The sequence below is a fragment of the Coenobita brevimanus genome, chromosome 22 (assembly GCF_032717465.1).
Source record: "Coenobita brevimanus isolate Jiangsu-jjx chromosome 22, ASM3271746v2, whole genome shotgun sequence".
NCBI classification, from domain to species: domain Eukaryota; kingdom Metazoa; phylum Arthropoda; class Malacostraca; order Decapoda; family Coenobitidae; genus Coenobita; species Coenobita brevimanus.
The window spans coordinates 38253555-38279152 of NC_136975.1; the positions used below are offsets into that span (position 1 = coordinate 38253555).

Here is a 25598-nt window from a genome sequence, read left to right on the forward strand (position 1 = left end):
GGTCACCAATTGGCTTTGTGACTGTGAGGTATCATTCATGACAGACTGGCCAGGAAATAGCCCAGACCTCAACCCGATTGAAAACCTCTGGTACCTCGTAAAGAAGAGTCTCCAAGGGAAGGACGTGAGCTCTCTGCCTAAGCTGGAAGCCGCCATTCGTGACTCCTGGGACAAAATACCGCTCCAGCACCTCAGGAGCCTCGCCCTTTCACTTCCAAGACGTCTCAGGTCCGTGAAGAAACGTAAAGGCTACCCTACGAAGCACTAAAGGTAAATAAAATGCATTATTTATATGTTTTTTCAATGTTGAAAGGTTTGTTTCTCAGGAGGGACGCAGGGCGCTCCATACTTCTGACGAGCACTGTATATACAGTATATATATATATATAGATAGATAGATAGATAGATAGATTTATATATAGATAGATATATATATGTATATAGATAGATAGATAGATATAGATATATAATATATATATATAGATATATATATATATATAGAGAGAGAGAGAGATACATACTGTAAATATATATATATATATATATATATATATATATATATATATGAAGCTTGGACATTGTTGGAAGGACACAAGTCAAGAGTGAGAGCAGTGGAAATGAGTTATTTAAGAGGAGCCTGTGGAGTCATGTGGAGAGACAGGCTGACGAATGAGGATATAAAGGAGCGTTGTGGTGTGGATGTGGATGTGATAGGAAGTGTTATGAGGAACACACTGAGGTGGTTTGGCCATGTGGAGAGGATGGAGGGTGAAAGACTGACGAAGAAAGTGTATGTGAGTGAGGTGGAGGGGGGAAGAGGGAGGGGGAGGCCGAGGATGAGATGGAGGGATGGGGTGGAGAGGTATATGAGAGAGGGAGGTGTGAGTTGGGAGCAGGGCAGTGAAATGGCGGGGGACAGGGCGACTTGGAGGCGATTTGTTTGTGGCCACCCCAAACGGGATTGAGGCGTCTGGCAATAGATAGATATATATATATATACTGTATATACATACTGTATATATATACAGGTAGGTCCCGTTATATGACCACTCATATATAATATATATATATATATATACTGCATATACATACTGTATATATATACAGGTAGGTACCGTTATACGACCACTCAATATATGAGGCCGATGATACTACCTGGGTAAATTAGAGACTATTTTCGTTATACAAACTAAAAAATCCAATGATAAGACGTTCAGTCTGGGGCGAGGTGGGGGGATTCTAACTCAGTCATCCCAGCAAATGCAGTCACCGCCGTTTTCTCTCAACATCGGATAGAAATAGCGGGACTGCTCAGCTGCATTGTTGCCAGACATGCGATAATTATCACAAAATGCGATATTTTGGCACACTTTGTGATATGCGATAATGTGATACCTTTCATAATTTCATAATCTGAAAAATAAATCAGGGATTGCAAAATTAACAAGTCACCTGTAAGACTGTTACAACAGTAGGACTTAATTTAACCCTTACTTTAACCAGTATTATAATCTGGTAGGTACTTAACAATTAAACAAATTCAGTAATCTCCACGTATAAATATATTAACTCCACAGTAATTACCTACTGTAATTACGTGAAGAAAGGCCTTTGTTTATGAGTGCGATAATTTTGATCAAAAAGCGATAATTTTAACATGCTGGGTATGATAATATTTTTTGGGGAACCTGGCACGGCTGCTCAGCTGCCGACTGCCAGCTTCCCACCTCCATCACAACATTACCATCTATAGATGAGTGTTATGCATGTTTTATATGTTTAATTAATGAGCAGTCATGTTATTTGCATGCTGTTTGCTCCTTCAGGTTGCTTTCCCTACAGTTCAGTAATATAAATATTTTTGTTGCATTTGGTACTGTATATTTTAGCTTAAAACTTGCCTTTGATGGGGTCCATTTTACCATTAGTTACGTGTTTTGTTGTATGATAATTCATTATATGATTATGTCAGGTGAAACCTAATTGCTCGCATCTTCAGGACCTCCATATATACAGTATATATATATATATATACATACATAGCATATACAGTGCACCCCCACACAATGTGAACTCGGTGCAAATCACCTGCAATGCAAGGTCAACCCAGAAAATTATTATTTTTATCAAATGTGAAATGGGATTATGGTGTCTGGGAATAGATAGATAGATAGATAGAAATCTGCGAATTGAACTTCCCATCATGTGAATGAGCTGTATGATTCCAAGGCAAAAATGGACTTCCCGCCATTACTATGAGTGTCAGGTTGGACAATGCAAGTCAGTCACACGAAGGCAGGTGGCTGGCAAAGAGCCAGATTCAAAATGTCGGGCTGCATGCCATCTCCCGACTTTCCCAGGGTAAACAGACACTTCTCCTCCATATTGCCGCAAGAACACTTGTTGTACCTCGCATCCTGTGGTCTGTTTTAGCATCATAGCAGTACCCACCTGTTCATCATGGCCCCACCAAAGAATTCTAAAAGCAAGAGGATCACATTGGAGGAACATTGTGTTCTGTTTGTTGTTTTATTTGTTGGTCCAACTAGAAGTAGTATTAGACAAAGTATTAAGAGGGTAGAGTAGGCTGGAAGGGGACCCAAAGACCAAGCCCTGGGTGGGCTGTTCACCAGATAACATTTCTCCCAAAAGTTCTTTGATTCAAACAGTGCAAAATCGTAGAATGCAAGGGTTTCTGCCACCCATGAAGTCACGTTGTGTGAGGGTGCACTGTATATATACAGTATTATATAGCACAAGCCTTTGTAATCTGGATGAGTTTAATCATATATGATAAAGCTCTGCCAACTCAGGTCTGGCCTTCTACACACTTTGAACTAACACTGTATTATGTGGTAATGGTGGATGCTGGTACTGGTGGTTTCCCTGGGTAATGCAATACGCCAACTTGCTGAAAGTCATCTTTTAAGTACATCATATTTTAAAAGCTGCAGGTGGACTGCTGTATGAAAGTTAAGTAGCAGCACTGTAAAAGTTTCTCTTAAATTTACAGAAGCGGGTTAAAATTAAAAGTATTAACGTAAATGAGATGAAAATGAGGGAAAGAAGTGCAGATGATTATATCAGCAAAGGATACAATGCAGGTGAAGTATGGATATATTTGTTAATGAGTATTTAGTTTAAAATTCATTTTCTGTCTCAGGTATGGTAAAAGGCAAGGTAAAGTTGTATAGACATATTTTATGTGGAATCATAAAAGTTTTAAGTATTGCTTGTGTATATGTGTAGTTTGTTGTGGTGAGGCCCCCAAACTTTTATTCCTTGTTTACTTTGTTGCTTAGTTGGTTGCACAGCAACATGTACACTTTACAGAGTGATATATACTATTAATTTATTGGTATACAATACTGCATGTACATTATGACAAGTACTATACTACAGTAATCCCTCATTATCCATCATAATTGAGCCAAAGGCATGACCGGATATGGGCAATATCCTTTATTGTATCCATACTTTACCTATATCCATACCCAACTTAAAAATACAGTACCCCTTCTAATTTTGGCAGTGTTCTGAGGTCTTTCAGGCATAGACAGTGATGGTGAACTAATTGCTGGGACTTTGGCGACCCTGTCAAATATTGCAGGTCCTCCCAAACTTCCCCTGTCTGTTCTGCTCCTGGCCATGATCCAGATGCTTGCACAATTATTGGAATACTTATACAGCCACTTATAAATAGGCTGCTCATACTTTCAGTTCAAACTGGTTGTTTCTTGTCTTCCAATTTGTGGAAGGCCTTGCTTTTAGGGCTGCCCACCAGAAAGCACACCATACAACAAGGTCATGACCTTCCCCTCTCCTGTTCCTGGGCACTACACTCTGCTCATGCTATATCTGTGTCTGCGTCTGTACCACCTCCGTCATTTCCTCTGTCCATGTCAGCTCCACTGATTTCATCATCCTCTCCACTTTCTCATTCTAGCTCTTTTACTGTTTTGGCATCAGTCTCTACACTCTACTCCCCTTCTCAACCCACCCTTTCCTGTATGGAGACCCCCACTACATGTTTGCCGTCACTAAACGTACTTCTCATTCATCACATGTTCCACTTCCTGTTACTCACTTGATGATCACTAGTATATCATGATGTCCTTCCCCTCATTCTCAGGCTATGAGGTGCTACCCAAAAGTTCCAGTAATTTGAACCGAGGGAGCCAGCCGTTTGCAGTTTTGCCTTTTGCCGTTAGGAGTCAGCAGCACCCCTTGTGTGTCAGTGTGGCTCCACCCGTGTCTGTGAATGGACGTGTTGTTGAGCTACACTTACTATTGTAACGTGGTGTGTAGGTGGTTTGGCGGTTTTGCAATGGCAGACCAGTGGCGCAGTAATGTCAGGTCGATGTTGATCGTTTTCTTTGATATCCAAGGGATTGTTCACAAGGAATTCGTCCCACCTGGTCAGTCTGTCAGCAGAAAGCTTTACTGTGAAGTTTTGCAGCATCTGAGGGAGAACATCTGCTGCAAACGTCCAGAACAGTGGAAGAACAAGGACTGGGTCCTGCATCATGACAACGCTCCCACCCACACATCAATTGTTGTCCGTCAGTTCCTGGCTTCAACTAACACGGTAGTCATTCCCCACCCACCCTGTTCGCCTGACCTTGCCTCCTGCGACTTTTTCCTGTTTCCCAAGCTGAAATTATGACTGAAAGGGCGTCAATTTCACTCAACTGAGGAGATTCAGACAGAATCGCAGGAGGTGCTCAAGACATCATGCCTGAAGCCTTCCAGGGATGCGTGGACTCTTGGAAAAAATACTAGGACCACTGTATACATGCCCAAGGGGACTACTTCGAAGGCGACAGTGAGAACTAGCAGGTCAGGTAACGTATTTCCTACAATATTTGAATTACTGTACTGGAACTTTTGGGTAGTACCTCGTAAAGGTCCCCTTCTGTCGAATGTCTCTCATTCTGGGGATGGATTCACAAAACACTGAAGATACTAGATCCCCTAGTGTTACCTCAAGATACACACTAGGGCATAAATAGTACTGTAAATCACAGAGAATGGGTGCAGCCATCTTGCAGTGATACAGTATCTGGCATTGCAAGTTTAGCACAGGAAGAACATACCTGACCATGTGCCAGAACACAGAATTACTGTGTTTATCATTTATGTGACCCCTTGGCCTGCTGATAGCCTCTGGCCCGCTTCCAGTCAAAACAATGTTATTAAAGCATTAATTGAACTGCCACAGTGGTAAAAGACATCCCATAATAATTTTTTGTGCTGTAAGAAGTTCTGAGAGAGTTCATTCATCAATAAAATAACAGGAATACATAATAAACATAGCAGAGGAAAAGCCATCGGGTTACTCGAGCAGACAATACTGTGTGTATATATATATATACCATCCTTCTTTCCTTCCATCCTCTTCTGTCTGCCTTTACTTCATTCTTTCCTTGTCCTTCTGCCTATGGGTAACTTTACACTCCCTCTTCTGTCTTTCTTTCCTTCATTCTTTCCTCTTCCTTCTGCCTGTGGGTGACTCTGCACTGAGTGACAAGCCAAATGGTTTCCTGTACACCAGGAAACCATTTACTACGCTGAGTGGTAACCATATAACCAAATTTTGGCGCCTGGTGGTTTAGTGACTTATTGCGCTCCAATCGGATTAAGCTGGTGAAGGTTTATATCCAAGGGGTGGTTGGGGTTGATTGTTCATGTAATGCCACTCAGGGATGAGTGAGGCTGGTCACTCTCATCTTAAATGTCGGGACCAGCTGCTTAGCCCCGGGCTCCTACACTCCTCATGGGGTAATATAAGATTAGATGATGGATGGATGATATATATATATATATATATATATATATATATATATATATATATATATATATATACACAGTGGAGTCTCTATCCAAATATCATGGGACTTTCGAAGTTTTGTTTAATCAATTTTTTTCGGATAAAAGATACTATAATAATATGTAGGATACAAGGGATCAGTATTGTACTAACCCATCACCCATTTCTGGTGACGTCTAGTCCACCTCTACCACCGGCACCCCAAAAGCCTCTCAACCATCACCAAAACACTTAATACACTGTAGTAACTATGTCTGTAACTTAACTTTTGCAACTGTAATAGAAACTGTCAACTTAAATAAATCTTCGCTCAAATAAACTTAAACCTTCACCAAAACAATTACATAATTCACAGTAAGCAATTCAAACAAATAAAGTCTTAAACCTAATTGTTTTTTCATATTTTCTGTTTCCTTATTCACTCATTTCCACTTCATCTGCATCATCTCCCACATCATCCATATCTTCTGAGATGGTGGATGCAAGTGAGGGAGTGGGCAACTTGCTCTAGTGACTAGCGAAGCAAACGTAAACTAACGCCAGTGGCGCGAAACAAGCCCGCCGTGTTTGAATTTTCAGATAGATTTCAGATTTTTACGGTTAATAGAAATGAGAACGTTTTAGTAAAACTTACAGTTAATGGCATATTACGGTTAAAAGAAGTTCAGATAAAAGAGACTCCACTGTATTTTCTAAATTACACCCAGCTGACTGACAATGAAAATATGCTCATCACTTTAGGCAGCTCTAAGCAATTTCTCTTCTATGAACATCCATTGCAAATGCATTTCTATATATTGTAGTAGTAAATAAAGAGGAGGGAGGGCAGACTTTCTAGCTCTTTCCTTCCACTGTTATGGCATTTATGTTAAAATTAGGTTCAGTCAGGTATGGTTAGGTTAGGTTACCTTCCTCGCTTATCACATCTGCATAGGTTAGGTTAGGTATCCCCTCTGTTATGGCATCTACTTTAAGATGAGGTTGTCATGTCTTATTAGATTAGGTTTTGGTAGAATACCTCCCTCTTTTATGGCATCTACATTAAAATGAAATTATTTAATATAAGTTAGATTAGGTTTGGGTTGGTGTAGGCTATATCCCTCTCTTATGGAATCTGCATTAAAATTAGGTTAGGTCAGGTCTGATTAGGGTAGGTCAGAGTATCTACCCGTTATGGCATCTACGTTAAAATTAAGTTTTGTCAGGGTAGTTTAGGTTAACAGTTACTGTATGTCAGTATAGGTCAGTTGTCAATGATCCACAGGGCTAAGTCAGTCTACTGTTAGAAGAGTAATCACCCAAGTGAGTTGTGCACTGTATGAAAAAGCTAGGAGGAATTAATAGACCAAGAACAGTGCAAGAGACTGATAATATAAAGCAAGGAATCAGTCAAAGAAGTAGATTTTCAAGGTTAACCGGTAGCACTGAATGAAACAGTATTGCATTTTCTCACTTCTGTTATCTTCTTCTACCTTCATGCCACATGGCTCTTATTACCAGGCACTACTGTAGAGTAGATTGATCAGTCATTCATTGATTTCCCATGCCTGGACTTGGGATTGTGCAAGTGGCTGGGGTCTGTGGTCTATCTCCTTTATTTTACCAACTTATGACAAAATATGAGAAGCAGCAAAAGCAACCCACAGAGGGTGGACAGAAACCTGAGTTGAATGGTGTTGGCTGCCTGCACCAGGACTTGAAATATAGTACTATTGGACTGGCAGTTGGTTGGCCAGAATAAACATTTTGATGAAGGTTCCTAAATATTATGATAAACATATCAGATTAACTGGAGAACTAGTCTGATAATCTGAGGTTTTCTTTATAAGACCATATTACAGTACAGTAAACCCTCATTATAAGATGGGGTTCCGTTCCTGAAAACCCCATCGTAAAGCAATCCATCGTATAGCAATCCCATTATAACATGGAGTCAATGGGGATACGTTCCCAGACGTGCCTAAACTCTCACATACACACACCTTAGCACTCACATACTTGAAATATCCTTATGTTTAAACATTTAAAGTAACACATTAATAGTGAATAAAGAGAAAAAAGCATGAAAACTACAGTATACAGTAGATCTTACCTTCACTGAAGCAAGCAACGGTTGTTTATGTGGTTCCTAGACAATTCGTCATGAAGTCGACAATTCGTCGTCATAATATGGACGTTCCCCGTCAGGACAATTCCCCGTCATTCTATAAACATACTTATTACTGATTAACTGATACTTTAATAACTAATTCTCAGGGGGATCTATCAAAGTCTATTTTCATTCAATAGCATTGGCTTTGGATATCATTTGTAAGTTGCATTTTTAGACAATCTTTAACTTGTTTCTACCTTGCTGTAGTTGACTTTGAATTATGCTCTAGCATCACCCACAGCTGTTTTCATTAATTTCCATTGGTACTACAACATCCTGGGTATATTTTAAAACGACTTTGAAGAGGTACAAGTACAGTACTAAAAAACTAGTGTACTTCCTAAATAAACTGATATGAAAATAAACGACGGGGAATCATCCTGACGACGAAAAGTCCTGATGGCGAATTGTCTTGTTATTGTTGTGATGGCGAATTGACTTGATGGTGAAATATACCGAAACATTTATATAGATGTAAAATAAAGATTATCTGTATAATTCCAAAGTATGTCGATCGTTCACTTAAGGTAATTAGGCATTTATATAAATGCCAATGTCTCGTATGTAGCCTAATGCTAAGATGAAGGATCGATCATAAATCAGCTGATTCACGTTTCAATATATTATTATTTTTCATTTAATGCCCATGATTTGATGCCATATTTTACATTTACTATATAAACAATAAACCACCATCACTTTTATAACTTACATAATTAAAAAACTAGTGTACTTGCTAAATAAGCTGATACGTAAATAATTGATGGGGAATCGTCCTGACGGCGAATTGTCCCTACTCGGCCTCACAGTCACAGGGACTCAAAGCCCTCACTCATCAATGTCAGAACTTCCTGGCTGGGCAGGGCTAGCTAATGAGGCTGGACCGGTGGACAAGTGTGTGTGGTCTAATGATAGTGTGAGGACGTTTTTGTTGCGTTTGCACATTCGCTGTTCACTGAGCCGCGGATGATCCATCGTTGTTGCAAATCGTTCCCATTGTATAGTGGGCATAGGGTACTAAAATTTTGAAACTGTATAAGCGAAATATCGTACAATGAGGCATTGTATAATGAGGGTTTACTGTATGTGAAAAGCAAATTTAGTGAACATATACACTCAATCCTCGTAAATCGCGGCAATTTGGGTCTGGACCACTGCCGTGATTTATGAATTCCGTGATCTATGAATAATGACTCTTATGTGAAAAATTAACTTGGGTCTGGACTTTGGCCAACCCGCTCACACAGCACCCTACCTACACCTATATAGGCACCATCAAACACAAACATACAAATTTAGGAATATTCAGTACATGTATTAAATAGAAATAAGCAATGTTAAGAGATCTCACCTTAATCCTATGACGAAATTGCTTAAGGGCGTGTCTGGCCAAAATGTACGATAATTTCTGACACATTGTCGAAAATCTGTTAAATGTTTCTAAAATATGTCTCTGATGGTGGCAACAGTGTGACAAAGTTTTACATCTATAACTGCTTTCTAAGTACTTTTTTAATATTAAAATAGATAAAAATATTGCAACCTCCGGCAACCCCATCACCCCTATTAACTCATAAAACCCCCTAATTAACATAAACCACTATATGCAATTTTTTTTTCTTTGCCATAAATTACATTCCTGAATGTTTTTGTCAACTTTTCGTCCCAGCTACTCTATGAAAGGCCACCAAGGCATCAACACAACAGTTCAGTACCCACCAAACTTTCAGAAGGGGAGGATGCTCCTACACTTGACTGACCAGTCCCTCTCCTTGCACGCTTTTGCTGTCTTACCACCACTATGGGCGGGGTGAAAAAGCATGTACTGAAGCAGTGTTGCTTTTCTAAGTACAAGAATGCTAACAAAGCTATCCTGGACTTAGCCATAGCACAGGCTGTCCTCGACTACAACATCGGATATGTGCGAGGAAATATTCTACCTCTCCTTGGCTCTCCCCACACTTAACTGTCAAAGTCTAGCCTAGAGGTGATTGAGAGAAAATGTATGCAAGTGAGGAGTGAGAGAAAACGTAAGAGGGCCACAGATGATGGAGCAGACTACGTACCTGGGGGATTTTAAATGTCTGGCTCAGTGACGGTGACAGCTCAAAGTTTAAATACCCTCTCCTGAAAAGTTGTGTTTATTATACTTTCAAGGATCATATCTCATCAGCTAATTCACCGATTTGGGTACTTCTTTTTTCATTTTAAAGCTGATTTCATGCCCTTTTTTTTGGTCAAGAGAAATGAAAGGAATCTGTTGTGTAAAATTTCCTATTATTTTTTTCCTCATGATTTCACAGCTTTCTTATGTTAGATCAAAGTAAAAAATCATAATAAATTAAAGATAAGAGTTACATAAAATTGACATTGAGCAAACTATTACCAGAGGTTTAATCTTTCATTTTAACACTGTATGAAAGATATTGGTATGGCTGGTTCAATAAAATGTCATTTTCAAAGATACTCTTTTTTCTAGTAATTATGCTGATTACTATGGATGTATGTACACATGGGAATGAAGTAATTTTTAGAGGACTTATACTTCATGGAAAAGGAAACTTTTGCATAGGTTTCCATAAGAATTGAACAAATTCTGATGTTACCACCAAGAATGAATGACCAGACACTGCCTTAAGTGAATGGAGTGGGGTGGTGTTGGGAAGAACTTAGAACCTCTCAGTACTCGTTCTTCCCAAACTCTTTCACCAGTTTTGAAAATTTCTCTTCCTTCTCAGCACGACGAATGAGCTCCAAACGTTGACTGTATGACAACTGCGGCAGCTTCTTTATGCCATACTGCCTAGAGCACTTCACTGGAGGGTTGGGAGGGACCATGTCAGGTAGGAGGCGAGGGGAAGTTGCACAAAAAACGCAGGTAACTCTTGTACTCTACGGCAACGGTCTGTAGTGTGCGGACTGGCGGGACATGGTGGCATTAGTATGCACGCTTATCACCAGGGACGCGCGGTGATTGGTTGTTGGGTCGTGATTTTCAGTTTAAATGCCGCGGTTTACGGTTCTCCTCGGAAAAGGCCCACTTGGGTGCCTAGGTCCGCGATTTTCATGAAGTAACATTGATTTAAGGTTGCCGGCAGTCTTGTTAAAGCTTTGTAGCCAACATTTTTATATATGTAACTCTTAATTCTTGTAACAGGTGAGTCTTGAGTTAACTGAAGAGCAGCAGGAGTTAAAGATGAATACAGGGAGTTGATCTTGATTTATTATCTTCAGAGAAAGTCTAAGTTGAGCAGCGTATGTATTATACAGACTTAATATACTAAGTAAGTCTAGTTGGACCCCTCGTCTTATTCGCTCTCTCCACTACCTGTCGGTTCTATGGCCTGTCTCCTGATCTCAGAATCCTACATTCTGGTGTAGCAGGGGTTGTGTCACGTGTGCTCTACTGTCGTGGAAGCTTCTAGAACACTGTATGTCTGTGTGTATGTACTGCTTCCGGTGCACGATCAACATTCCTTCACTTAAAGAGTTGCAAGCTAATATCGTGTTCCCACACCTTGTCTGGTGCTCTGTCTATCTATCTGTCTATCCATCATGCTTTCTGTTATGATTTGTATTTATAATATGGAGTACTGACAGTCTGATGGCCACTTAGCTGTGATTTACGAATCCGTGCTTTATGAACACGCGATTTACAAGGATTAAGTGTAGTACAGTACCCTCGCGTCCACCACGGTAATATTGTCATGCATGGGTCACGTGTTGGACCAAAAACGTGTTGGACTAACAATAGAGCTTATGGGGAAAAATGAATTATGTCAGCAACCCTCAGAAAAGTCACCCTAAATACCTACCATATACCTATACATATATTGGTACTATTGTAATTATAATAAATGGTACTGTGCTATGAATGATAACTAACCTTTTAGGATAGTATTGGTGGGCTTGCTGGGAATGGAAGGTGGTATCCAAGGCTGTAGTTAGTCCTACTGGGTCCCCGGAGGATGGCTGCTGGCGTAACTAGTGGGTAATGGCTGTTGCTCCTCCTCAACCTCCCTCCTAAATCCTTCGAAATCAAACCTCCCTCATAAATCCTTCGAAATCACACTCAGAATCACTATCTTTGTCCACAGCCATGGAAGGTCCTTCTTCTGCCTGTCCTAGCCCTGTAATCCTCGGCAAAGTGCATGCTTCTCACGCTGTTGCCAGAGCCCCGTCTCGTGACTGTGGAAAATGATCGCTGTCGCTGACTCGGTAGAGAATAAGGAGAAGCAACTTCGTTTATAAACTGGCACGCACGCCGATGAGAAGGGTTTCAAAACGATTGATATTTATTCTAAAATATTAATATGTATTCAGTGTCAGGCTAAATGTTCAATGCTGTAGTATGATACATTCTCTGTCGAGTCGCCTGGGTTTTGGTCACACTGTTTTCCCCGTCGTATGCTCGGCAGGAATCCATCCAGATGAATTCCAAATGCCCGTGGTATCATCGGCAATTTTACCACATTACTGTTCTGATTTACCATCGTATCCTCGGCAAACCTGGTATGAAGTGCCGTGTGATAGCCTTCGGCTGCCAGGATCTTGTCTTAAGTTTTTTATTATGATCACGTTGGCTTCATTCATGTCGTAGGCCTTGGCAATGTCAACTTTCCTCTCCCCTTCTTCCTCTCGATGCTTTCTAGCTTGGTGGCCTGAGGGAGGTGCCGACGCTTTTTGGGGTTCTCAGAAGGCTTCCTAGGCATCGTGAGCAGGGTAAAATGCAGTAACAAGGGCAGAAAATGCAGCAAGAAAAAAGCACCTTCCAATGCAATTATGCGACTGAGTGGCTCTGTGGCGGGAGAAATTTAAACAAAACATCACGTGACACCAGAAGCGTTTTTAATTGGGCGGCATCACGATCACGTCACGATAGCGGGCAGGGAAGGCTACTTGATCAGAAGTTTTTCATTGGCTATCATCATCATGGGAATGTCCAGTATGACCGTGTTGGACCGGGGGTGATCGTGCTAGAGTGAACTCTGCAGATTTCGCCCACATCTCGGAGCTCTGTGCATGTTATGCTAACACACTCGTGTTGCAGTAATTAAATCGTATTAAATAATACTAATTAATTGCTCTCCATGCTGAACCCGAATCATGCTGGACTAACGCGTGTTGGACGTGAGGGTACTGTATATTTACTTGTAGGTATAGTGGTAGATGATGGTAACCATCATTCATTCACTTGATGTAGTGCTGCTTACTTCTACCGTCACCTTTATCATTCTGTTTCTGTGTTATCTTTCCTCTCTTTGTACACTTAATCCTTGTAAATCGAGTGTTCATAAATCACGGTTTCGTAAATCACGGCTAAGTGGCTGTCAGACTGCCGCAAACCTTAAATCACTGTTAAGTCATGAAAATCGTGGACCTAGGCACCCAAGTGGGCCTTTTCCGAGGAGAACCGTAAACTGCGGCATTCAGACTGAAACTTGCAACCCAACAACCAATCACCACGCGTCCCTGGTGGCAAGTGTGCATACTAATGCCACCATGTTGTTGTTCTTGTCCCGCCAGTCCGCACACTACAGACAGTTGCCATGAAGTACGAGAGCTAACTGCCTTTTTTTTGCAACTCCTCCCCGCCTCCTACCTGCCATGGCCCCTCCCGACCCCTCGATGAAGCGCTCTAAGCAGTATGGCATCAAGAAGCTGCCACCGTTGTCGTACAGTCAACGTTTGGAGCTCATTCATCGTGTTGAGAGGGGGGAGAAGTTTTCAAAGCTGGCGATAGAGTTTGAGAAGAACGAGTGCTGAGAGGTTCTAAGTTCTTCCCAACACCACCCCACTCTATTCACTTACGCAATTTTGTCATAGGATTAAGGTGAGATCCCTTAACATTGCTTATTTCTATTTAATACATGCACTGAATATTCCTAAATTTGTATGTTTGTGTTTGATGGTGCCTAGATAGGTGTAAGTAGGGTGCCGTATGGGCAGGTTGGCTGAAGTCCAGACCCAAATTTAAAATTTTTCACATAAGAGTTATTATTCATAAATCACGGAATTCATAAATCACGGCAGTGGTCCAGACCCAAATTGGCGCAAATTACGAGGATTGAGTGTACTTCTCACTTTCCTTCCTGTCACATTTTATAAGGCTTCATTCCTCTTCAGATGGCTGCAGACTGAGGGAAAAGTCTGATGGTTTCCTGCAGATCAGGAAACCATTTACAATGCTAGGTGTTAACCATATAACAAGTTTATGGGGTGAAGTCCAGCATAGTATGGTGCCCTTGTTAACTGGGTGGTGAGACACATATGTGGCATCCACCAAGGAATCAATCCTCCACACATCTTCCTGTGCCTTGCTGGGCCAGGCATTGTCAGTTGCAAGGAACATTGGTTCATTGCATGGGGCAGCCCTGCATGAGCAGTTGCTTGCCTGTGGTTGATGGTTCTATTCATCAAGACAGACATGGGTTGATCAACAACAACTTGCAGGTATGGCTCTGAATGGAAGCTTACATATGGTATAGCTGTGTGGCCTGGGTGGAGCAGCTATGGTGTCCACCCAGGAGCCATACCTTCCAATATTTCCCTGCACCTTGCTATGGGAAGGACCCTGGCTCAACCCTGATGAGACACTGTCACCACAAGGCGGAGCTGGATCCCTGTATGGTGTATGTACTGTATTGTACCTGTAGGACAGCCCCACAGAGGCATATGCCTACCCTATTGTTGAAGGGTCTGCATAACCAGACAGGCCAAGGTTAAGCAACAACAACAGCTCTTGGATATTTCAGACATTAGTGAATTTTCAGTGCACTGAGGATATTGGTAAATTAAGTATTAATCACAATGAGGATCTGTTAGTATGGTGCCCTTGTTGTACATACAGGATGGAAGTAATGCGAGTATAAGTGGCTGGGGAATGGCTGGGAGAAGGAGGGAAGTGAGAAGACAGGAAGAAATCAGTAAGATAGAAGTTGTGGAAGCAATGAAGAAAGTTAAATTGGGGAAAGCCCCAGGAATTGATGGAGTGTGTGGTGAAATGCTGAAGCATGGGGGAGAGATAGTAGTAGAATGGATGTGGAAGATGTGCAGATTGGCCTGAGAGGAAGGTAGAGTCCCGGAGGATTGGAAGTCAGGTATAATTATTCCCTTGTACAAAGGAAAAGGGGAAAAAGAAGTGTGTGGTAATCACAGAGGCATTTGTCTTCTTAGTATAATAGGAAAAGTGTATGGTAGGATACTTATTGACAGAGTTAGAGAAAGAACAGAGGAATTAGTTGGAGAAGAACAGGGAGGCTTTAGGAAGGGAAGAGGTTGTGTAGATCAGATATTCATTCTCAGATCTTTAGTGGAAAAGTTTCTAGAGAAGGGAAAGAAGTTGCATGCGGCTTTCATGGATTTGGAGAAAGCATATGACAGGGTGGATATACAAGGATTGTGGAAAGTATTAAGAATATATGGAGTAGATGGGAAGTTGTTGAATGCTGTGAAGAGTATGTATGATGGTGCTAAGGCTACAGTGTGTGTGGATGGTGAACTAAGTGAATTTTTCTCTTTGAAGGTTGGGTTGAAACAGGGATGTGTCATGTCCCCATGGTTGTTCAATCTGTACATGGATGGGGTAATAAAAGAGGTACAAGGTAGGGTAGTGGATGTTGGAGTGGCCCTAGTGAGAGAGGATAGTGTTTGGAAACTCCCTGTACTGTTGTTTGCAGACGATACTGTGTTGTTGAGTGAAGACGAAGGGGAGCTGCAAGGCTTGGTGGATGAGTTTGGGAGTGTGTAAGAAACGGAATCTAAAGGTGAATGTAGAGAAGAGTGAAGTGATGGTCTTTGAGAGAGGTGAAGTCAGTGAATGTACAGCAAGGTTGGATGGTGAGGAATTGGAAAATGTGAGTACGTTTAAGTACTTGGGTAGTGTGATGAGTAAGGATGGCGGTTTGGAGGGTGAAGTGCTTGAAAGGGTACAGCAGGGAAGAAAGGTTGCTGGTTCCTTGAAAGCAGTGATAAGAAACAGGGAAGTGAGCATGGAAGTGAAAAAGTTACTACATGACAGTATTGTGATACCAACTCTAACGTATGGAAGTGAAGCTTGGACGTTGTTGGAAGGACACAAGTCAAGAGTGAAAGCAGTGGAAATGAGTTATTTAAGAGGAGCATATGGAGTCACATGGAGAGACGGGCTGACGAATGAGGATATAAAGGAGTGTTGTGGTGTGGATGTGGATGTGATAGGAAGCATTATGAGGAACACACTGAGGTGGTTCGGCCATTTGGAGAGGATGGAGGGTGAAAGACTGATGAAGAGAGTGTATGTGAGTGAGGTGGAGGGGGGAAGAGGGAGGGGGAGACCGAGGATGAGATGGAGGGATGGGGTGGAGAGGTATATGAGAGAGGGGGGGTGCGAGTTGGGAGCAGGGCAGTGAAATGACGGGGGACAGGGCGACGTGGAGGCGATTTGTTTGTGGCCACCCCAAATGGGATTGAGGCGTCTGGCAATAGATAGATAGATAGATAGGATCTATTATATTTTATACCTTTGTAGTACAGAAGTTGGTGAGTTGTACCGTAATTTTTTCTTAATACAGGTACTGGGGTGTGAAACTGTCCAATATACTGGTGAAATACATTTTCATTGGCACTGCAAGAAATTTAAGGAATTATTAATTGTGGCAAATGTAGAGAAATACTGTGTATTATGATAGTAGTTTGCGGTTACGGTGTGAAAATCGTGTTTGAAGCTTTGAAGCCATTTGCATTTTGGCTCACTGTACATACTGGTGTCCCTCTGTGCGACCCTAGAGAATGGCGGGAAACTGGTGTGACGTTACTGGATCAAGATAACAACATTGTTGGAAGCAGTAAGAGAGCAGCCAAATTTGGGGTGACGATGGTTGCTCTGTCTCGGATTCTCATGGCTGTTCCTAGTTGTGGTAAGGTACCTTTTATCATTTTCCCATGTGTGTTGTTTAGAGGTATTGTACATATAGCTGGTATTTTGCAGGCTTATTAGAAACAGCATTTTTATGTTGTGTTTTCATAGAGATTAGAGGTGGTATGCTTTCCTGAAGGTGTCGAAATAGGAATTCAGTATTGAGTCAACTTTTTTTTTATTCCAGGTTCAGAGGTACGGTAACTAATCGAGATCATTGTAGTACTGTTGGTAAATAACAGAACTGATCAGTATCAGTATTTTAATTTCTGTCTTGACCTTTCAGCAAACATTTTAACATGTGCACAGGTAACATAGGAATGTTCTTACAGCAAATCAATTATGTGAGTGTGTTTTACAACTAATTCTCTGAACATTTTGTACTTTGCATTTATGTAACATGTTAATGGTGGAAGTGTGACTTCACATTACCATATACTAACTGGAATTTTATAACATGCTAACCATAAAATGTTGCTAAATTATTATAAGTATATCCTAACCAGTTTCTCAAGATGGCAGACATTTAGATGTGTAGATGTGCATACAGTATAGACAATTATGGATGAAATATTTTTTTTAATAAAATAGAATTAACTTCAGTTGATGCTGTATTGCTGAGGTGATTTTTCACTTCTTCACAATGGTGGACTTATGAGTGACTGCATAGTTTACTGATGTATGTTTATTGTTGCAAATACTGAAATTCTTTCTTCTCATGGTTTATAGATTAACTTCACTTGATGTCATTTTAATATTATCATCATTACTGCAGTATTGTATAGTATTTATACTTAAGAATTAATGTACTGTACTGAAGTTCATGGTACTGTATCTAACATGACTACTGTAATACCACACAGTATTTTTGCTGTCATATCGTGTCTTTATAATGACAGCTGATACCTTATAATCTGCTACTAACTCTGTCCCCCTCAATTGCAGTTCTACCACCTATACTAATGAATATACTTGAGAAACGAGGGACGTTGCGGCGCTTCCCTTGGATTTCTGCACCCCTACAAGTGGCACTTTGTGGTGTGTGCCTCACTTTTGCCACACCAGCCTGTTGTGCACTCTTCCCACAAAAGGCTTCAATTTCTGTGGCCAGTCTTGAGCCAGAAGTTCAGGTATGATGAGCTGTATCTTCTGAGCTTTGTCTTATTTACTCAGCTTGAAGTATCCTATAAGTACCTGTATTGCAATTTCAGGTCGGCATTTGTAAAAACTTGAAGGTTTCCTTTACGTATGTAATTATGGGTGTACCCTTTTTACTCTAACTTAGCTTAAAAAACTGTTACCTTTCCATCTTGAATAACGAGTTGAATCAAAGTTTAACACAAGAACTTGATAATAGCCACAAAGAAGTGCTATAGCAGGATTGTAGAGCCATATTAATATTCTGTTCTGCCACCAAGCCATGTGAAATAAGCTGCAGCAGAACAAAAACCTGGGCCAACTTCAGATAAAAGAACTGTAGGAATTTATTTTAGTAAGTTGGAGGAATAGAAGAAGGGAAAGACGAGAGGAAGGAGTAGTTGCAAGGAGAGTGGAAAGGTTACAAGAGGATGAGAAAAAGGCAGAGTATAAGAGAGAAGTGAAGGAACGATTGGGCAAATATGAATTGGAGCAGATGGGAGACGTGGAAGATGTGTGTAGAATATTTACAGAAGAATTATGTGCAGCATGTGATGTGGTGTGTGGAAGGAAGAGAAGACGGAGGGGGGTGCAAGGAACAGCGTGGTTGACTGAAGAGGTGAAACAGGCTGTGGCACAAAAGAAGAAAGCATACAATGAATGGATGAGAAATAGGGGCGTGGAAGAGGTTGAGAGGCGGAAGAGAGAGTTATATGTAGAAAGAAAGAGAGAGGTGAAAAGATTAGTAAGAGAGAGTAGGAAGAGAGTGGATGAGGAATTTGGAAGAAATTTGAGTGTAAAGTGGAGGGACTGTAAGAAAATGTTCTGGAGAGAGGTGAAAAGAGTAAGACAGGGTGGAAGTGAAGTTAGCAGGGGAGTGAAAGATAAAAATGATAGATTACTAGTGGAGAAGGGAGAAAAAGTGAGCAGATGGAGAGAACACTTTAAGGAATTCTTGAACGTAGAGGATGGAAGTAGTGCGAGTATAAGTGGCTGGGGAATGGCTGGGAGAAGGAGGGAGGTAAGAAGACAGGAAGAAATCAGTAGGATAGAAGTTGTGGAAGCAATGAAGAAAGTTAAATCAGGGAAAGCCCCAGGAATTGATGGAGTGTGTGGTGAAATGCTGAAGCATGGGGGAGAGATAGTAGTAGAATGGATGTGGAAGATGTGCAGATTGGCCTGGGTGGAAGGTAGAGTCCTGGAGGATTGGAAGTCAGGTATAATTATTCCCTTGTACAAAGGAAAAGGGGAAAAAGAAGTGTGTGGTAATCACAGAGGCATTTGTCTTCTTAGTATAATAGGAAAAGTGTATGGTAGGATACTTATTGACAGAGTTAGAGAGAGAACATAGAAATTAGTTGGAGAAGAACAGGGAGGCTTTAGGAAGGGAAGAGGTTGTGTAGATCAGATATTCATTCTCAGATCTTTAGTGGAAAAGTTTCTAGAGAAGGGAAAGAAGTTGTATGTGGCTTTCATGGATTTGGAGAAAGCATATGACAGGGTGGATAGACAAGGATTGTGGAAAGTGTTAAGAATATATGGAGTAGATGGAAAGTTGTTGAATGCTGTGGAGAGTATGTACGATGGTGCGAAGGCTGCAGTGCTTGTGGATGGTGAACTAAGTGAATTTTTCTCTTTGAAGGTTGGGTTGAAACAGGGATTTGTCATGTCTCCATGGTTGTTCAATCTGTACATGGATGGGGTAATAAAAGAGGTGCAAGGTAGGGTAGTGGATGTTGGAGTGGCCCTGGTGAGAGAGAATAGTGTTTGGAAACTCCCTGTACTGTTGTTTGCAGATGATACTGTGTTGTTGAGTGAAGACGAAGGGGAGCTGCAAGGCTTGGTGGATGAGAAACGGAATCTAAAGATGAATGTAGGGAAGAGTAAAGTGATGGTCTTTGAGAGAGGTGAAGTCAGTGAATGTACAGCGAGGTTGGATGGTGAGGAATTGGAAAATGTGAGTACGTATAAGTACTTGGGTAGTGTGATGAGTAAGGATGGAGGTTTGGAGGGTGAAGTGCTTGAAAGGGTACAGCAGGGAAGAAAGGTTGCTGGTTCCTTGAAAGCAGTGATAAGAAACAGGGAAGTGAGCATGGAAGTGAAAAAGTTACTGCATGACAATATTGTGATACCAACTCTAACGTACAGAAGTGAAGCTTGGACGTTGTTGGAAGGACACAAGTCAAGAGTGAGAGCAGTGGAAATGAGTTATTTAAGAGGAGCCTGTGGAGTCACATGGAGAGACAGGCTGACGAATGAGGATATAAAGGAGCGTTGTGGTGTTGATGTGGATGTGATAGGAAGCGTTATGAGGAACACACTGAGGTGGTTTGGCCATGTGGAGAGGATGGAGGATGAAAGACTGACGAATAGAGTGTATGTGAGTGAGGTGGAGGGGGAAAGAGGGAGGGGGAGGCCTAGGATGAGATGGAGGGATGGGGTGGAGAGGTATATGAGAGAGGGGGGTGTGAGTTGGGAGCAGGGGAGTGAAATGGTGGGGGACAGGGCGACTTGGAGGCGATTTGTTTGTGGCCACCCCAAACGGGATTGAGGCGTCTGGCAATAGATAGATAGATAGATAGAATTTTTTTTATTATGTAAAGCTGCCCAAACAAAGATTTCCTTAAGTTGGTATGACTCACTGACTTTGTCAGAACACCCATACCCCGATTTCCAACGCATTGATAACAGACAGTTTGCCAGACTGAACAAAAGAAATGGGGGAACATTCTCACAATCCAAACAGCTATCAGTTCGCAGGTCTGAACACTCCACCCTGCCTAGGTTTGAAACGAGTGTGTCTGCACGGGGTGTGTTGGTGCACACAGCTCTCCCTGTCCTCCCTATATCCCTTTTCTTTTCCCCCCATCTCTCCTCGATCCCCCACCACGCTTAGCACTGCCAGGCATGTCTCCCTCTCCATCCCCCCACCCTCCCCCACCCCTGGTTGTCTAACTCCTTGTCTGCCCACCCTCCCCCACCCCAGCTTATCTTCTGAATGTTGGTGTATGTGTTTGTGTGCATATATATATATATACATATATACAGTATACACACAGTAGGTACATTTAGTGGTAGGTGGGGGTGCTCACCATCCAGTCTCTCGATGTAGTGCTGCTCTCGGGTGTCTGCCCTTTCCTCCCCTCTATCCTTCTTTCCTTCCACCCTCTTCTGTCTTTCTTTCCTTCATTCTTTCCTCGTCCTTCTGCCTACAGGTGACTCAACACTGAGTGACAAGCCAAATGGTTTCCTGTACACCAGGAAACTATTAACTATGCTGGGTGGTAACCATATTACCAAGTTTTGGTGCCTGGTGGTTTAGTGAGTAATTACAGAGCTCTAATTGGATTGAGCTGGTGAAGGTTTATATCCAAGGGGTGTTTGGGGTTTATTGCTCATGTAATGCCATTCAGAGATGAGTGAGGCTGGTCATTCTCATCTTAAATGTCAGGACCAAGTGCCTAGCCCCGGGCTCCTACGCTCCTTATGGGGCAATGTAGGATTGGATGATGATGGTGATGCACAGTACGCAAGCTCACTGTATGCGAATCACGTAGTTCCCAAGGACCTATATTTTATCGAATTTTAGTGTATTTTTTAATAGCACGCGAATTGAACTCGTAATAGGCGAGATGGCAACGAAGAGTGGCCCAAATCCGGGGTTACCCCGAGCACACGAGATTGCCACCCCAAGATGTGCCAATGGTTGCCTATGCTCCGCCTGGCACCAGTGATGGAGAGTGGAGGCTTGTCGATGATGGGGATCAACTGGGTACTGTGTGCCCTCAATAAATTCAAGAAGAATTCAAGGACATCGAACATTGTCAGTTGCGAGTGGAGGAAGTAGTGACTTGACTGGACAGAACCTTCCGCTACTAGACAGATAGGCACAACTAGGAGGTTAACAGAAGGAAGCAAAGCCACATCACCCATTACCTGCGGCCTCAAGAGAATGAGGAATCGCTCCCTTCAACATTAGAAGAGCCATTTCCTGGGGAGAATCAAGAGGCTGATGTGATGTCTGAGGTGTCAGAAATAGACTTTGAAGGGTTTATGAAAGAAGTGAGTGCATTAGCTAGTGAAAGTGTCAAAAGTGCTGGTGATGAGAGTGGTGAGGAAGGTGGTGTGGTGGGTGGTGCAGGAGGTGCACGCTAGGTGCCTTACCCCGCCTCAGATCCTCTTCTTATATCCATCATGCCTGTTGTCCTTTTGGGTTAAGGTGAGCAGCCATATTCTTGTTGGTTTAGTTAAGCCATATCCTTGCTTATTTAGTAAAGCCATAATATTGTTGGTTTACTTTATCTGATAGTTTCCCTGTGCAGTACAATACTTAGGTCTGAAAGGAGTCTCAAGGGTTACCGATGAAGGGGGGTGCTGCCCACGTGCAATTTTTCCCTTAAGTTTATGTATTCACAGTACGTGAAATCCTTGTAGGCGACCTCCTCTGCCACCCATAAACTCGCGTACTGTGTGTGACTACTGTACAGTACATCCCCACAGCACGCGAGTTCCGAGTACGCGATCCCCCTTGTACGCGAGATCCTATTTTTTTTTTTTTTTTTTTAGTGTACAGTATTTTTTATTAGTACGTGAATTGAACTCCTTGTAAGTGAGATGGGCAGCGAAGAGTGTGTAATGGGGTGTCTAAAAGCCCACGTTGCGTAGAGGCAAAGTGGGGATCCTCTCTTAGGCTCAGTGGTAACATGCGGGCGTATCAAGCGCGAGGGCCTGGGATCAAATCTCGGCCAGGACAGTGATTAATTTGTAAGTATCATTTCGGTTATTACATTGGTGGCAGCGGTGGGATGTGAGGCAGGGCTTGGTTGGCAATTTGATGTTGGTCCTTGGTTATCCCCCGCCACAACCTCACAAACAAAATACTCAACACAAACATGCACAATAACACAAATAGATGGCTGGCAAACTACTTAGCAGGCAGATGTGCACACGTAACATTTGCCGGTCAGTCTTCTAACATCAGAAACTTCACAAACACCGTTCCCCAAGGATCTGTTTTGTCCCCTACACTCTTTAATCTATACATGCACGACGTACCCACACCCCACATATACACATAGCTTCCCATGCAGATGATATAACACTTACATGTAAACACCAAAACGCAAACACAGCTGCACACATTATTCAACCTTACCTCAACACACTACACGAATGGTTCACCACAAACAGGCTCAAAATAGCCCCAGCCAAATCTACAGTGACTCTTCTCACAAACTGGACAGCAGAACACAGTCACAACCCACACCTCACCATAAACAACACTCCCCTACCACACACACACACACACACACACACACACACACACACACAAAATCCTTGGTGTAACATACAATACATCAGTGTCATTTAAACAACACATCACAAACATTAAAAATAATATAACACCAAGACTCAATGCTCTGAGGTCACTTGCCCATACAACATTCGGACACAACAAAGAAACCACCACCACAGTATACAAACAATACATACGTTCAGTGATGAATTATGCAAGCCCTGCCTGGGCTTCTAACCTGACCAAAACACACTACAACACTCTACAGACCACCTACATCAAGAAACCAAAGTCCTCAAAGTCAAGGATCACCTAGACATGAGAGGCACCCAGTTTCTTGCTGCAGCCTCCACAAACCCACAACATTCACTACAGAACATGGCAACACATCCATCCACACCAAGGAACATCAAAACAACACCCAGCACACGATACCATACACAAATACTGTCATCTCTCCCCCCTCGCCCACCTCAAACCAGCTTCCAGAAGCATATCGACACTCAGATCACTCGGCGCTCCATTCAGTCACTTAAAGACAACACACAGCTGCATGCACGGCCTCCTGACATCCACCCTCCTGAATCCTATCTTCCTCGTGAGGACAGGGTCCACCTGGCCAGGCTGAGATGTGGGCACCATCCAGCCCTCTTAAGCTACCAGAAGAGGCTGGATGACTCCGTCGCTGTTGCCTGTCCAGGATGCAACACAGCACCCCATACTATTAAGCACATTATGGAAGACTGCATTGCACACAATCACCTATGCCAACAACACAACATACACTCTTTGAGTGCTCTGTGGGAAAGCCCTGTCTCGGCCATGGCCTTCCTAAGGGACTCGGGGATGTTCGGCCAGACTGCCTAGGGAACAACTACTACTACTACTACACTCCCGCTGGTACACAACACTGCCGGAAATTGGGGTACGGGTGTACTGGTTTAAGAGCATCTAGTATGAAGTGTGATTTTGTGTACTTGCACAAATATTGCACACAGTGTACCTTCTTTTCTTTTATCTCTTTCACCATAATAATGGTGTTCAACCATTTCCAAGTATTGTCAATTCTTGGGAAGCTTCCATTGTGTAGTGGCAGTACTTTGCCTTTTTGTCAGGCTGCACTGGTACTGTAATTATCCTTATGTATAATTAATTGGCTGTCTAGGAGCTGCATTTTCATTTAGGATCTTAGCACAATAAAGTACAGATCCAGTTATTCTGAGACCTGTGTAGGCTTATCAGAATATGTTTATTCAGAAGGGTCACTTGGTACCATTTACTTGTTAGTCCAAACATTGCATACCTACGGTTAATGTTGACTTTACATACACATTCTCTCACTTTTTTATACAGCTTTTTAGAATAGGGAAGAAAGAATACTGTGCTCTAAGAATTCCCTGCTTACATCAAAATTGATGGAGTGGTTGGCTGATAACCCCTGCTCTTTGAACTGATGTGGCAGCTTTACTGCCTAGCATTGGTGTTGCAAACACCCTTCTTTCTGTATCCCGGGATACAACAGGTGGAGGGGAGGGAGGAGACTTTAAGATTCCTTTTTCCTCTGATTCAATTTTTGATCTCCTCACCCCATGCAGTATAGGAAATTCGGTTGCAGTAAAACTTATGCTGCCAGTACTTATTTTTGCTGAAGCTGGCAATGCTCAGTCACTTGGTAAGCTTCTCAGCCTCCCCTCTCTGTTACTGTTTGGAATATTCTTTGTTCAGTAATAATGGGTAGATCATCGAACATCAAGTACAGGTATATCGTACTTGACAAGCCATGTGATAGCATCTCATAACCATGACACTACATCAGCAGCTGTGAAGGGGGTTCTCATAGGTTATATAAATATATGAAGATGTAGCATTTTGGCAGTAGGAAGCATATTGTAGATTAAGAAATATAAAAATAATGACAATTAAATACATTAAAATTCTGTCTATCTATCTGTTGCCAGACGCCATAATCCTGTAAGGGGTGGCCATTTGACTTTGAGTTATTTGTTTTGTTTTACAGGGAGGGACACTAACCTTCCACCAACCCACTTGTTGACACGTAGGGAGACGTATGGTTTGGTTATATGGTTACCACCCAGTGTTGTAAATGGTTTCTTGGCTTACAGGAAACCATTTGGCTTGTCACTCAATGTAAGGCCACCTGTAAAGGAAAGAAAAGCAATAAGAAGTGACAGGAAAGATGGGAGAAATAGGAAGGGAGGAGAGCAGGCACAGAAAAAGAATGATAAAGGCTAAGGAAGAAGTAGGCAGCACTACATCAAGTGAGTGG

General features: G+C 42.1%; 1 protein-coding gene across 1 annotated transcript in view; it reads left to right on the top strand.

Annotated features, from left to right (window-relative positions):
- Sfxn1-3 (Sideroflexin-1-3) overlaps nt 1-25598 on the top strand; it is a 94167-nt gene that overhangs the window by 66291 nt on the left and 2278 nt on the right. Inside the window, exon 8 of the mRNA XM_080266914.1 lies at nt 17824-18008. Coding sequence (XP_080123040.1) covers nt 17824-18008 — 185 coding nt within the window. The remainder of the gene's footprint in view (nt 1-17823; nt 18009-25598) is intronic.